This window comes from Ursus maritimus, unplaced genomic scaffold, assembly GCF_017311325.1.
Source record: "Ursus maritimus isolate PB19 unplaced genomic scaffold, ASM1731132v1 scaffold_35, whole genome shotgun sequence".
Taxonomy (NCBI): domain Eukaryota; kingdom Metazoa; phylum Chordata; class Mammalia; order Carnivora; family Ursidae; genus Ursus; species Ursus maritimus.
The window spans coordinates 23,980,925-23,997,641 of record NW_024426119.1 but is presented as its reverse complement, the minus strand read 5'-3'; the positions used below and the strand labels follow the sequence as shown (position 1 = coordinate 23,997,641).

The window sequence follows — 16,717 nt, the reverse complement described above, 5'->3', positions numbered from 1 at the left end:
CACAGAGACTCTACCCAAACAGGGTTGCCTAAGTATCAGCACGGCAGGCCCCTCCCCCAGAAGGCAGGCTGAAAAATCAAGAAGCCCACATCCCTAAGATCCCTATAAAACAAGGGCGCATCACCTGGGTCCCGGTCAATAGTTTGGGCTCTGGACAACCCCACAACCTCTCCTCATCAGAATGACGAGAAGGAGAAGTCCCCCCAAGCAAAGAAAAGACAATGAGTCTGTGGCCTCTGCCACAGAACTAATGGATATGGATATAACCAAATTATCAGAAATGGAATTCAGAGTAACAATGGTCAAGATGAGGTGTAGACTTGAAAAAAGTATTAATGAAAATGTTAATGAGAATATAGAATCTCTAAGGGCAGAAATGAGAGCGAATCTGGCAGAAATCAAAAATTCTATGAGCCAAATGCAGTCAAAACTAGAGGCTCTGACGGCCAGGGTGAATGAGGCAGAAGAACATATCAGCGAATTGGAGGATGGGTTACAGGAAGAAAAAGCTAAAATAGAATGTGGACTCAAAAAATCCACGCTCAGGAATGTAGTTTACGGGAGATTACTGACTCAATGAAACGTTCCAATGTCAGAATCATCAGCATCCCCGAGGGGGTGGAGAAAAACAGAGATCTAGAAGAGATATTTGAACAAATTGTAGCTGAAAACTTCCCTAATCTAGCGAGGGAAACAAACATTCATGTCCAAGAGGCAGAGAGGACCCATCCCAAGCTCAACCATGACATACCTACGCCACGTCACATATAGTGCAATTCACAAATATTAGATCCAAGGATACAGTATTGAAAGTGGCCAGGGCAAAGAAATTTCTCAAGTACCAAGGCAAAGGTATCAGAATTACGTCAGACCTGTCTACACAGACCTGGAATGAGAGAAAGGGTTGGGGGAGCATTTTTAAAGCTCTTTCAGAGAAAAACATGCAGCCAAGGATCCTTTATCCAGCAAGGCTGTCATTCAGAATTGATGGAGAGATAAAGACCTTCCAGAATCGCCAGTCATTGACCAATTTTGTAACCACGAAACCAGCCCTACAGGAGATATTAAGGGGGGTTCTATAAAAGTAAAAAGGCCCCAAGAGTGATACAGAACAGAAAGTCACAATCTATAGAAACAAAGACTTTACTGGCAACATGGCATCATTAAAATCATATCTCTCAATAATCAGTCTCAACGAAAGGGATGGAATACCATCTTTCGTGCCAATGGACCTCAAAAGAAAGCTGGAGTAGCAATTCTCATATCAGATAGATTGGATTTTAAACTAAAGCTATAGTTAGAGATACAGAAGGGCACTATATTATTCTTAAGGGATGTATCCAACAAGTGGATATGACAATTATAAATATATATGCCCCCAACAGGGGAGCAGCAAGATACACAAGCCAACTCTTAACCAGAATAAAGAGACATATAGATAAAAATATGTTAATAGTAGGGGACCTCAACGCTCCACTATCAGAAACAGAACACCCATGCAAAAAATTGACAAAGAAACAAGGGCTGTGAATTCCATACTCGACGAGTTGGACCTCATAGATACATAGAGAACACTACACCCCAGAACCAAAGAATACTCATTCTATTCTAATGCCCATGGAACATTCTTAAGAATAGACCATGTTCTGGGACACAAAACAGGTCTCAACTGATACAAAAGACTGAAATTATTCCCTGCATATTCTCAGACCACATGCTTTGAAATTGGAACTCAACCACAAGGAAAAATTTGGAAGAAACTCAAACACTTGGAGACTAAGAACCATCCTGCTCAGGAATGACTCGATAAACCAGGAAATCAAAAATCAAATTAAACAATTTATGGAGACCAATGAGAATGAAAATACAACAGTCCAAAACCTATGGGATACTGCAAAGGCAGTCCTAAGGGGGAAATACATAGCCATCCAAGCCTCACTCAAAAGAATAGAAAAATCTAAAATGCAGTTTTTATATTCTCACCTCAAGAAGCTGGAACAGCAACACAGGGACAGGCCTAATCCACGCACGAGGAAGCAGTTGACCAAAATTAGAGCTGAAATCAATCAAGCAGAAACCAGAAGTACAGTAGAGCAGATCAACAGGACTAGAAGCCGGTTCTTTGAGAGAATCAATAAAATTGACAGACCACTGGCAAGACTTAACCAAAAGAAGAGAGAAAGGACCCAAATTAATAAAATTATGAATGAAAAAGGAGAGGTCACGACCAACACCAATGAAATTGGAAGGATTATTAGAAATTTTTATCAACAGCTATATGCCAATAAACTAAGCAATCTGGAAGAGATGGAATCCTTCCTGGAAACCTATAAACTACCAAGATTGAAACCGGAAGAAATTGATTCCTTAAACAGGCCAATTAATTATGAAGAAATTGAGTCAGTGATAAACAACCTTCCAAATAACAAAACTCCAGGCCCGGACGGTTTTCCTGGGGAATTCTACCAAACATTCAAAGAAGAAATAATACCTATTCTCCTAAAGCTATTTCAAAAAATAGAAACAGAAGGAAAGCTACCAAACTCATTCTATGAGGCCAATATTACCTTGATCCCCAAACCAGGCAAAGACCCCATCAAAAAGGAGAATTACAGACCGATTTCCCTAATGAATATGGACGCCAAAATCCTCAACAAGATACTTGCTAATAGAATCCAACAGTACATTAAAAGGATTATCCATCACGATCAAGTGGGATTCATACCTGGGATGCAAGCGTGGTTCAATATTCGCAAATCAATCAGCGTGATACATCATATCAACAAGAAAAGACTCAGGAACCATATGATCCTCTCAATTGATGCCGAAAAAGCATTTGACAAAATACAGCATCCTTTCCTGATTAAAACCCTTCAGAGTGTAGGAATAGAAGGTACATTTCTCAATCTCATAAAAGCCATCTATGAAAAGCCTACTGCAAATATTATTCTCAATGGGGAAAAGCTGGAAGCCTTTCCCTTAAGATCAGGAACTCGACAAGGATGCCCACTCTCGCCACTATTATTCAACATAGTACTAGAAGTCCTTGCAACAGCAATCAGACGACAAAAAGGGATCAAAGGTATTCAAATTGGCAAAGAAGAAGTCAAAATGTCTCTCTTTGCAGATGACATGATACTCTATATGGAAAACCCAAAAGAAGCCACTCCCAAACTATTAGAAGTTATAGAGCAATTCAGTAACGTGGCGGGATACAAAATCAATGCTCAGAAATCAGTTGCATTTCTATACACGAATAACGAGACCGAAGAAAGAGAAATTAGGGAATCCATCCCATTTACAATAGCACCAAAAACCATACGTTACCTTGGAATTAACTTAACCAGAGACGTAAAGGACCTATATTCTAGAAACTATAAATCACTCTTGAAAGACATTGAGGAAGACATAAAAAGATGGAAAGATATTCCATGCTCATGGATCGGAAGAATTAACATAGTTAAAATGTCCATGCTACCCAGAGCAATCTACACTTTCAATGCTATCCCGATCAAAATACCAAGGACATTTTTCAAAGAACTGGAACAAACAGTCCTTAAATTTGTATGGAAACAGAAAAGGCCCCGAATCTCCAAGGAACTGTTGAAAAGGAAAAACAAAGCTGGGGGCATCACAATGCCGGATTTCGAGCTGTACTACAAAGCTGTGATCACAAAGACAGCATGGTACTGGCACAAAAACAGACACATAGACCAATGGAACAGAATAGAGAGCCCAGAAATGGACCCTCGGCTCTTTGGGCAACTAATATTTGATAAAGCAGGAAAAAACATCCGGTGGGAAAAAGACAGTCTCTTCAATAAATGGTGCTGGGAAAATTGGACAGCTACATGCAAAAGAATGAAACTTGACCACTCTCTCACACCATACACAAAAATAAACTCCAAATGGATGAAAGACCTCGATGTGAGACAGGAATCCATCAAAATTCTAGAGGAGAACATAGGCAGCAACCTCTACGACATCGGCCAAAGCAACCTTTTTCATGACACATCCCCAAAGGCAAGAGAAACAAAAGATAAAATGAATTTATGGGACTTCATCAAGATTAAAAGTTTCTGCACATCCAAGGAAACAGTCAGAAAAACTAAGAGGCAGCCCACGGAATGGGAGAAGATATTTGCAAATGACACTACAGATAAAGGACTGGTATCCAAGATCTACAAAGAACTTCTCAAACTCAATACACGAGAAACAAATAAACAAATCAAAAAATGGGCAGAAGATATGAACAGACACTTTTCCAATGAAGACATACAAATGGCTAACAGACACATGAAAAAATGTTCAAAATCATTAGCCATCAAGGAAATTCAAATCAAAACCACACTAAGATACCACCTTACTCCAGTTAGAATGGCAAAAATTGACAAGGCAAGAAACAACAATTGCTGGAGAGGATGTGGAGAAAGGGGATCCCTCCTACATTGTTGGTGGGAATGCAACTTGGTACAGCCACTCTGGAAAACAGTGTGGAGGTCCCTTAAAAAGTTAAAAATTGAGCTACCCTATGACCCAGCCATTGCACTACTGGGTATTTACCCCAAAGATACAGATGTAATGAAGAGAAGGGCCATATGCACCCCAATGTTCATAGCAGCATTGTCCACAATAGCTAAATCGTGGAAGGAACCGAGATGCCCTTCAACAGATGACTGGACTAAGAAGTTGTGGTCCATATATACAATGGAATATTACTCAGCTATCAGAAAGAACAATTTCTTAACATTTGCTGCAACATGGACGGCACTGGAGGAGATAATGCTAAATGAAATGTCAAGCAGAGAAAGACAATTATCATATGATTTCTCTCATCTATGGAACACAAGAACTAGGAAGATTGGTAGGGGAAGAAAGGGATAAAGAAAGGGGGGGTAATCAGAAGGGGTAATGAAGCATGAGAGACAATGGACTCTGAGAAACAAACTGAGGGCTTCAGAAGGGAGGGGGGCGGGGGAATGGGATAGACTGGTGATGTGTAGTAAGGAGGGCACGTATTGCATGGTGCACTGGGTGTTATACACAACTAATGAATCATCGAACTTTACATCAGAAACCAGGGATGTACTGTATGGTGACTAACATAATATAATAAGAAAACATTAAAAAAAAAAGAATTTGCCATCTCTACTTATCTGTTTCTGTGATTTGCTTAATTGCATTAATAAATTAAATCTGAATATTAAAATAAAAGAAATATAATAATGAACATTGTGTATATATGAAGCTGTTCATATATAGCAATTAAAATATAGCAAATTATATAGCAAGTTAAAGAAGTAAGAACATTTTTAGTAATTACTATGCTCCAAACCTTTATTGTTAGTCTTGATACACTTGATTCTTCTTTGAATGTGGGCATTGTATATGCTCTTGGGTTCTTTAAAATTTTTGTCATATTGAAGTCTACAGCTAAAAGAGAAAACAAAATACTTAAATTCTGACTGTTATTTCTTTACAAAAATATGTAATATTTTTTTCTTCTAGCAATGTACCCTAAGCACAGAAAGAACCCAAAATGGATGAGATAGAGGTTAGGATATTGTTATAGCTTGCCTCAGTTAGAGGAAATAAATATACCGTCTCATTTTTACTTAACAGGGCTTTAGAATTGATAAAACTTATTTACTTACATTATCTCACATTACTATCACAAACCACTCTGTGAGCTAAGTAAGATTTTCCACAATGTACAGGTAATACAACTAAGTTCAGGAAATTGTATGACTCTAAGCTACAGCTCTAAGCTATCCTTTAAGACACAGGCCTAGGTCTTTTGCTTCAGAGCCCAGAGCTTTGTCCATGACCCTCTAGTTTAATGCAATAGGAGGCTTGGGCCTCTACGTGTTAGGGTCCACCTTTTCCATATACTGACAACAAACCCAAATAAGGAAAGACTTGCTAAGTTTTCCTTGCAACCAGCATGAATATACATGAAGGTAACAAGGGAATTTTGCCATATCTTAAAGAAAAGAAGAACTGTATGGTTTAATCATGTCAATCAGCCTAAAAGAACAAGTTAGTTGTTAAGGGTATCTTAACACAGAGCAGAGAAAATAGGTAATCTGAGGTTTGTACTAGATTGTAGCACTTATTATCAGGTGTCAGGTAGACTAATAGCATCTACAGGTTGTAGATAGAGCTCTGAAGAGTTAAGGAAAGTCACTCAGATTGATTTTTGACACTAGACATGCAAAGATATTAGATATAAGTCTGAAATGCTAGAGGTAAGTAGGCATTTATCTCTGACAGAGTAAAGAATTGGTTAGGAATCTGAATTTTAAAATTTTGAGTAGAACCAACGTTAGATTAAGTTGAAGTTAGGAGCAAGAAATGTAATAAACCATATGATTTATTTCCTTTAAAACATGCTCAAAAGCAAAAAAATCTCTTATAGAGGGGCAACTGGCAATATCTACAAAAATACAGATACATTTTCTCTTTGACCCAGCAATCGCTCTTCTGAGATTATATCCTACACAATCTCCTACGTAAGTATGAAAGAACACAAGTACAAGTTTACTGATTGTGACATAATATATAAAACTTAGAGATTATAAACAACCCATGTATTTAATAGTAAAGTACTAGTTAAAAACACTGAGGCACCCCCATTTGATGGAATACCATGCAGCTGTGAGAAGAAATGAGGAAGATCCCTATACTGATTTGAAGAGATCTACAGGTCATATCATTAAGTGATGAAAGCAAGGTGCAGAACAGAGTGTATAATGTGATCGAATATATACAGTATGCTACCTTTAGTATAAGAATATATTGCATTTGCCTTCATTCGTATAAAGAAACACAGGCAAGATAAGTAAAAAACCAATAAAAATATTCTCTGGGAGGAATAATTAAAAAAACAAAACTTGTTCAATTTTGAATCATTCTTAAATACATCTTTAGGTAATATTACTTAGTTTCTGGTCTCTATGAACAGACATAATATTAATAATAAAAGGACCTCTACTTCATGTCCACTGTCCCTACAATAAAAACCTTACTTTTCAGAATACTTAACCCTGGTTGTAAAATCAGTCAATAGAACGTCATACACATCAATATTAGGCAAAAATCCCCAGCTGGTAGTAACAGCAAAAGACAAAGAAGTAAGAGATACATAAAAAACACAAAGCAAGGAAATTTTAAGAGTAAAAGTTTCAAAGAAAAAATCTGCAAAAAAATTCCTATGAAAAAGAAAAACCCCACCCAGATATGATAAGAGTAATGAATAAGCTTAAAATGACTATGTTTATTAGCTTTTTTCCTCCTATAGTCCCCTAATCCATAATTTATTTTAGGTGAGAATATTAATTTTCCCCTGATTACAGTTTTTATATATATCCTCTGTTCTCATGGCTCATAGCTCTCAAAGCTTGAGAACAAGATCATCTGAAAAACCAAAAGTGACTCTATTTGATAAAACCATAACAAAAAATGTCTCAGGGCATCTGGGTGGCTCAGTTGGTTATGTGTCTGACTCCTGATTTCAACTCAGATCATGATCTCAGGGTTGTGAGATCTAGTGCCACGTTGGGCTCCATGCTGGGCATGGAACCTGCTTAAGATTCTCTCTCTCCCTCTCCCACTGCACTCCCCCACCCCCACTCTCTTTCTCTCTCCCTCTCAAAAAGAAGTCTCAACTGTTCTCACTAGGCTTCAGAAATTTCACTAGTGACAAAATAGTCTACTCTTACTCCACCTATGTTGGAAAAAAATTCAATCCCATAATTATCCCCTTTTTATTTTAGGGATTTTTAAAAAAAGATTTATTTATTTGAGAGAGGGAGAGAGAGAAAGAGAGGAGCATGCACAAGTAGGAGAAGGGGCAGAGGGGAGAGAATCTCCAAATAGACTCCCTGATGAGCACAGAGCCTGAAGCAGGGCTCGATCTCACAACTCATGAGACCACAACCTGAGCCAAAACCAAGAGTTGGACAGTTAACTGACTGAGTCACTCAGGTGCCCCTATTTTAGGGATGTTTAAAAGGGAGACACTTAGGCAAGTAGTATGGTTATCTCTATCCACTTTTGTAGTTTTCATTAATAGTCCTTTTGAGATGCAAATAACTCATATATCTTGGCAAAATTAAACATCATACAGGCCATATACATTAAAATAATTATTGAATAAACTATAGAAACAAAGTGTTACTCAGAGGCCCATTTTAGAATATATCTAACTTAAATTAGAATTACTCTTAGAAAGACTTTTATCTAGTGGTGAAGTATAAGGGCAAACAAAGGAAAGAGAAAACACAGGTAGTCATTCTGCAAAATATACATGATCTGAGCAAATAAGAAATAAAACAAAATTTTGTTTCAGTAATATAGGAAAACGATACAATTATTTTGAAGAAAGTTATTGCATACCCATGAGTATGTTCTAACTGTCTTATTGCATATATTTTCTTATCATGCTTCCCAGATTTTTTCATATCCCTATACAAATATTTCCCCAAGTCCCTTCAATCTTAGCATCTGCAGATCTACTCATTGGTTTGCTTAGATATTAGACCTCAAACAAGTTATATCTGTCTACATAGCTATTTACAGAACCATCCTCCCAACTCTCTATATGCAATTTGTTTTAAATTGGCAAAATGAAACATTAAGGACTTCTTCACAATGCTCTAATGTACAATTAAATTTCTTCTAGTAATATTAACATATGTATATACGTGAATAATCTCACAGAGAAGTTAGAGAGTTTAAGTGCTACAAACATACTTTGTTAACTATAAAGTGCTAAATGTATGTAAGGTATCCCTAGCATCCTTGGGTTTCACCAACTTTGAGCTAAATTTAATATATTCAAGAACATGAAGATTTTATGTGTAATAAGATAGTGATCCATATCACATTCGTTTCCCAAGGCAAATACAATATTATTACTCTATTTTGGCTTGGGAGTTTACTTCTCTCTATTACTTCTTTTTTATTTTTTTTTAAGATTTTATTGATTTATTTGAGAGAGAGAGAGACATAGCAGGAGGGAAAGGGAGAGAGAATCTGAAGCAGACTCCACCCTGAGCACAGAGCCTGGTGCAGGGCCTGATCCCATGACTGAGATCATGACCTGACCTGATAGCAAGAGTTGGATGCTCAATTGACTGAGCAACCCAGGTGCCCCTCTATTAGTTCTTACTATGAATTATATCTGTGTCTTTAAGGACAAAATAATTTCTTAGAGAAGTTATAGGTGCAAGTGATCAGTTTTTAAATATTTCTATAGTTTTGTATAAAGAACTAAGTGACAAGTATCTGAAATAAGGAACTAGTATATTTATGAACTCTCTGTGGAGCCAAACATTACAAATATAAAAGAAAATAGCTTTTAAGCTTGATTTGATCAAAGGTGTTTTGGAAGAACCTAGACCAATTTTAAGTCTTTCCTGTAGAATGGAAAGCATTTTAAAAAACTAACTACTAAATGGGTTCTGAAGCAAAAATTAGAACATATTGTCTGGGAAACTCTTTTTTCCCCCATATTATGTGTAAATTTATCTACATAAGAACTTTTAAAAAGATATAAAAATTAAGACTAATTTTATTGTACATGGTAATACAAAGTATAATTGTTGAAAACAATAAAATTAAAAGGAATTAAGATAACCTTTATTTTATAACCAAGCCTTGACAGTCTTGCCTGGTGTCATAAAAATTCTTTACATTCTTCAGATTAGTGATTATATGAACTTATTATTGATGGGTTGTATGTTGAAACTATGTTCCCACCATCCCATATCTTAAAATGTTCTACAGAAGAGAAGGCTAGGGCACAGACTTTTGTGGCTACTACCCAGAGGACCCATCCCTTGACAGCCTGGTTCTGGTAGCCAGCAAGGTTTGTGTTCATGGGTTCTACAGGACAGTACAAACAAAAAAAAAAAACAAACAGCTCTTAATTGGCTATCACCCAGGGCTCAGTGCAGAGAGAACAGACAGAAATGTCCATCTCCTAATGTTCTCTTTAAAGACATATATTTGCATATTTGCAAAGCTACTGCCTGAGGTTCTGGCTTCCACTCAGCCTGAATCTAAGTGTTAACTGAGAGCCTTCCCTTTGGGATACTGGTAGTTCTTGACACACCCTCACTACTAGGAGCCGGTTAAGAACAAAGTAGGCTGCTTTACCAAATCACAAAGGTTTGAGAAAAACCAAGAGGTAGGGCAGGGTTCAATGATAAGGTTCATCTCCTACAAAAGGCCACTCCTTCAAGACCGGGAGAAGTGGCTGTGTTACCTAATGCAGAGAGAGTCTAGGAAAACGAAGAAACAGAGGGGCATGTTCCAAATGAAAGAATAAGTTAAAACCTCAGGGGAAAAAAAACCTAACAAAATAGAGATAAGTGATTTACTTGATAAAGAATTCAAAGTAAATCACAAAGGTGCTCACTGAGGTGAGGAGAACAATGCATGAACAAACAACGCATGAATTCCAATGCAGAGATAGAAAATATAAGGAAGTACCAAACAGAAATCACAGAGCTAAAAAATACAATAACAGAACTGAAAAATACAATAGAAGGATTCGATAGAAGACTAGATGATGTGGAAGAAAGGATCACCGAACTTGAAAACCAGGCAGTGAAATTCATCCAATAAGAGCAGTAAAGAAGAAGAGAAAAAGGACGAAGAAGGAGGAGGAGGGAGAGAAGGAGGAGGGAGGAAAGGATGAGGAGGAAAGAGGAAGAATCAAGAAGAGTAAAGATAGCTTAAAGGACTTATGAGTCAATCTCAAGCAGATCATATATTATTTGCATTACAGGGGTCTCAGAAGGAGAAAAGAGAGAGAAAAAGGGCAGAAAACTTATTTGAAAAAAATAATAGCTAAAACCTTCCCTAACCTATGGAAGGAAACAGACATCTAGATCAAGGAAGCCCAGAGAGTTTCAAATAAAATAATCCCAAAGAGACCCACACCAAGACACATTATAATTAAATTGTCAAAAGTTAAAGACAAGGAGAGATTCTTAAAAGCAGCAAGGGAAAAACAACTTGTTATGCATAAGGGAACTCCCTTAATATTATGAGATTTTTTTAGCAAAAACTTTGAAGGCCAGAAGGCAGTGGCATGATGTATTCGAAGTGCTGAAAGAAAAAAACCTGCCAAACAAGAACACTCTACCTAGCACAGTTGTCCTTTAGAATTGAAGGAGAGATAAAGAGTTTTCCAGATGAGCAAAAGCTAAAGGAGTTCATCACTGCGTTATAAGAATGTTAAAGGGACTTCTTTAAGCCGAAACCAAAGGATGCTAATTAGTAATAAGAAAACATATGAAAGTATAAATCTCACTAGTAAAGGTAAATATATGGCAAAATTCAGAATAATCTAATATTGTAAAGGTGGTGACTTAATCACTTACACATCTAGTATGTAGGTTAAAAGACAAAAGTATTAAAAATAACTATAATTCAATAATTTGTTAATGGATACATAAGGTAAAAAAATTGTGACATCAAAAACATAATAATATGTCAATTATATGAGGAATAATAATGTAAGTTTTAGAATGTGTTCAAACTTAAGTTGTTATCAACATAAAATAGGCTGTTATAAGTTGTTTTAGGGATGTGTGGGTGGCTCAGTTGGCTAAGTGTCTGCCTTCGGCTCAGGTCATGATCCCAAGGACCTGGGATTGAGTCTCACATTGGGCTCTTTGCTCAACGGGGAGCCTGCTTCTCCCTCTGCCCCTCCCCCCTGCCTTTGCTCTCTCTCTTTCTCTGACAAATAAATAAATAAAATTTTAAAAATATATATAAGTTGTTTGATGTATGTCTCAAAGTAATCACAAAGCAAAAACTTATAGTAGATACACAATAGATACAGAAAAAGGAATCTAGGCCTACCGCTACAAAACATCATCGTATCACAATGGAAGAGAGCAAGAGAAGAATAGAACAAAGAAATTACAAAACATCCAGAAAACAATTTTAAAAATGTCAATAAGTACATGTGTATCAATAATTACCTGTAAATGTAAATAGACTAAAATTCTCCAATCAAAAGACAGAGTGGCAAATGGATAAACAGACAAATAAGACCCATCTATATGTTGCCCACGAGACGCTCACTTCACATGTAAGGACACACACAGACTGAAGGTGAAGGGATAGAAAAAGATATTTCATGCAAATAAAAACTAAAAGAAAGCTGGGGTGACTATACTTATATTAGACAACACAGACTTTAAGACATAGACTGTAAAAAAGAGACAAAGGTCATTATATAATGATAAAGGGGTCACTCCAACAAGAGAATATAACATTTGTAAGTATTTGTGCACTCAATATTGGAGTAGCTAAATATATAAAGCAAATAGTAACAAACCTAAAGAGGAAAATGGACAGCAATACAATTATAGAGGGGACTTTAATACCCAACTTTTATCAATGGATATGTCACTCAGACAGAAAATCAATAAAAATCATTGGCTGTAAATGACACATTAGACGAGATGGACTCAACAAACGTCTCTAGAATATTCCATCCAAAAGCAAAAGAATACACATTCTTCTTAAATAATGTGGAACACTCTCCAGGATAGATCATATGTTAGGTCACAAAACAAGCCTTAATAAATTTAAGAAGACTGAAATCATATCGAGAAACTTTTAGGACCACAATGGTATGAAACTGAAATTGATTACAAGAAGAGAACTAGAAATTCCACAAATTTGTGGAGATTAAAAAACATGCTACTGAATAACTGATGGATCAAACAAGAAATAAAAGAGAAATAAAAAAAGATCTTGAGATGAAGAAAATGGAAATACAACATACCAAAATGTATGGGCTGCATCAACAGCAGCTCTAAGAGGGAAGTTCATAATGAAAAATGCCTACATTAAGCAACAAGAAAGATCTGAAATAAACCACCTAATTTTATACCTCAGGGAACTAGAAAAAGAATAATAAACTCAGCCCAAAGTTACTAGAAGGAAGGAAATAATAAACATCAGAGCAGAAATAAATGAAATAGAGATTATAGGAAAGTAGAAAAGATCAATAAAACTAAGAACTGATTTTTTTAAAAGATAAATAAAATAGACAAACCTTTAGACTCATCAAGAAAAAAAAGAGGACTCACTCAAATAGAATCAGAAATAAAAGAGACATTACAACTGAAACCACAGAAATACAAAGGATCATAAGAGACTATAGTGAACAATTATATGCTAATAAATTAAATACTCTAGAAGAAGTCAGTAAATTCTTGGAAACTTACAATCTAGCAAAACTGAATCAAGAAGAAATAGATAGCCTGAACAGGTCAATAACAAATAGGGAGACTGGAGTGGAAATAAAAGAATCTCCCAATAAAGGAAAGCACAGGACCATATGGCATGATGGTTGAATTCTACCAAACATTCAATGATGAATTAATGCCAATCCTTTTAAAACTTCCAAAAAATAGAAGCAGAGGTAATACTTCCAAACTCATTTTATGAGGCCAGTATCACCCTGACACCAAAGCTAGACAAAGACACCAAAAGTAAGGAAAACTATAAGCCAATATCTCTGGTGAACATAGATACAAAATTCCTCAATAAAATTCTAGCAAATCAAATTCAAAAACATGTCAAAAAGATTATATACCATGACCAGGTAGGGTTTATGCCTGGGATACAAGATTAGCTTAACATGTAAATCAATCAGTGAGATACACCACATCAGCAGAATGAAAGATAAAAACTATGTGATCATCTCAACAGATGCAGAAAACACGTTTGAATAAGTTCAACACCATTCATGATAAAAACTCTAAATAAAATAGGTATAGAAGAAAATGTCTTCAACAATAAAGTCTGTTTATGAAAAACCCATAGCTAATATCATAATCAATGGGGAAACACTGAAAACTTTTTCTCTAAAATTCAGTACAAGGCAAGGATGCCTAACATTGTCACTTCTATTCAACACAGTACTAGGAGTACTAGCAAGAGTAATCAGATGAGAAAAAGGAATAAAAGGCATCAAAATTGTAGAGGAAGAAGTGAAGTTATTTCTGTTTGCAACTGACACGATTTGATTTGATTTCACTTTTTAATTTAAATTCAATTTAGTTAACATGTAGTGCATTATTAGTTTTAGGGGTAGAATTTAGTGATTCATCAGTTGTACACAGCACGCAGCACTCATTACATCAAGTCCCCTCCTTAATGTTCATCCCCCCACTCACCTCCCCTCTAGCAACCCTCAGTTGTTTCCTATAGTTAAGAGTCTCTTATGGTTTGCCTCCCTCTTTGTTTTCATCTTACTTTATTTTTCCTTCACTTCCCCTATATTTGGAGGTAGTTCTATTTTTAAAATTCTGAGGAACATCCATAATGTTTTCCAGAGTGGCTGTACCAGTTTGCATTCCCACCAACAGTATAAGAGCGTTCCCCTTTCTCCTCATCCTCGCCAACATCTGTTGTTTCCTGAGTTGTTAATTTCAGCCATTCTGACCGGTGTAAGGTGGTAGCTCATTGTAGTTTTGATTTGTATTTCCCTGATAATGAGTGATGTTGAGCATTTTTTCATGTGTCTGTTAGCTATTTGTATGAAGTGACATGATTTTATATGTAGAAAACCATAAAGATGCAATTAAAAAAACTGTTAGAACTAATAAAGAAATTCAGTAAATATGCAGGATATAAAATAAACAAAAACAATCAGTTACATTTTTCACACCAACAATAATCTACTTGAAAAGGAAATGAAGAAAACAATCCTACTTACGATTGCACCAAAAAGAATACTTAGGCATAAATTTAACCAAGAATGTGAAACATCTGTCCACTGAAAACTATAAAATGATGATAAAAGTAATTGAAGAAAACAGAAGTAAATGGAAAAATATTTTCATATTCATGGACTGAAAGAAATATTGTCAAAATGTCCATACTAAACAAGAAATATAGAGTCAATGTGATCCCCATCAAAATTCCAGTGGCATTTTTCACAGAAATAGAAAAAACAGTCTTAAAATTTGTATGGAGCCACGAAAGATCCCTAGCAGCCAAAGGCATCTCAACAAAAATGAACAAAGTTGGAGGCACACACTTCCTCATTTCAAATTATATTACAAAGCTACGGTAATCAAAACGGTATGGTACCAGCATAAAAATAGACACATAGACTAATACAACAGAAAAGAGAGCTCAGAAATGAACCCAATCATATATTGTACATACATATATAATCAACTAACTTTTGACAAGCATGACAAAAATACACAGTGGGGAAGAGATAGTTTCCTCAATAAGTGGTGTTGGAAAAACCGGATATCCACATGCAAAAGAAAAAAATTGGACTCCCATCTTAAACCATTCAAAAAAGTCAGCTGAAAATGAAGTAAAGACTTAAATATAAAACATGAAACTAAAATAATCCTAGAGAAAAATGTAGGGGAAAAGTTTCCTGACACGGACCTTGGCGATTATTCTTTTCGGATATGACAATTAATACTCAGCAACAAAAGCAAAAATAAGTAAGTGAACTACATCAAACGCTATACCAAACACTATAATTGCACAGCAAAGGAAGCAATCAACAGAATGGAAATGGAGCCTACGGACTGGCAGAAAATATCTGCAAGACATTTTTCCAAAGAAGGCATACAAACAGCCGAGAGTTACATGAAAAAACACTCAACATCACTGATCATCAGCGAAATGCAAGTCAAAACCACAATGAGATACCACCTCACACCTGTCAGAATAGCTAAAACTAAAAACAGAAGAAATAACAAGTGTTGGTGAGGATGTGGAAAGAAAAAGGAACCCTCATGCACTGTTGGTGGGAATGTAAGCTGGTGCAGCTGTTATGGAACACAGTATGGAGGTTCCTCAAAAAATTAAAAGTAGTATTAAGGAGGGCACTTGTTCTGATGACCACTGGGTGTTATATATAAGTAATGAATCACTAAATTCTACTCCTGAAGTCAATATTACCCTATATGTTAACCAACTAGAACTTAAAAACTTACAAAAACAAAAAAATAAAAACTGAGTTTGCAAAACAACAAAACAAAACAAAACAAAATAGAATTACCATATAACCCAGTAATTCCATTACAATATTTACTCAAAGAAAACAAAAACACTAATTCAAAAAGATATATGCACCCTATGTTTATTGCAGCATTATTAGTAAATAATAATAATATGGTAATAATAATAATATAATAATAATAATAGCAGCCAAGAAATGGAAGCAACCCAAGCGTCCATTGATAGATGAATGGATAAAGAATATGTAGTAAATATATATAATGCAGTATTACTCAGCTATGAAAAAGAATGCAATCTTGCCACTTGTCAACGGCATGTATGGATCCAGAGGGTAAAATGCTATGTGAAATAGGTCATTCAGAGAGAGATAGATATCATATATTTCACTCATACGTGGAATTTACGAAACAAAACAAATGAGCAAAGAAAGAAGGAAACAAAAAAACAACAACACAGACTCTCAATTATAGAGAACAAATTGGTGGGGAGGTGGGGAGGATGGATGAAATAGGTGAAGGGGATTAAGTACACTAATCACGATAAGCATGAGTAATGTATCGAATTGTTGAATCACTAAATTGTACACCTGAAACTAATATAACACCATATGCTAATTATACTTATATACATAAAAAAAAGAATTATCATATGATCCAGCAATACCTCTTCTGGGTATATACCCAAAGGAAAT

General features: G+C 35.7%; 1 protein-coding gene across 5 annotated transcripts in view; it reads right to left on the bottom strand.

Annotated features, from left to right (window-relative positions):
* FAM227B (family with sequence similarity 227 member B) overlaps positions 1-16,717 on the bottom strand; it is a 195,494-nt gene that overhangs the window by 39,836 nt on the left and 138,941 nt on the right. For 2 of the 5 annotated variants that reach the window (XM_008705942.2, XM_040620649.1), the window contains exon 12: positions 5,336-5,433. The exons of the other annotated variants lie outside the window; for them this stretch is intronic. In XM_008705942.2, the coding sequence (XP_008704164.1) occupies positions 5,336-5,433 (98 nt within the window). The remainder of the gene's footprint in view (positions 1-5,335; positions 5,434-16,717) is intronic. 5 annotated transcript variants of the gene reach the window in all.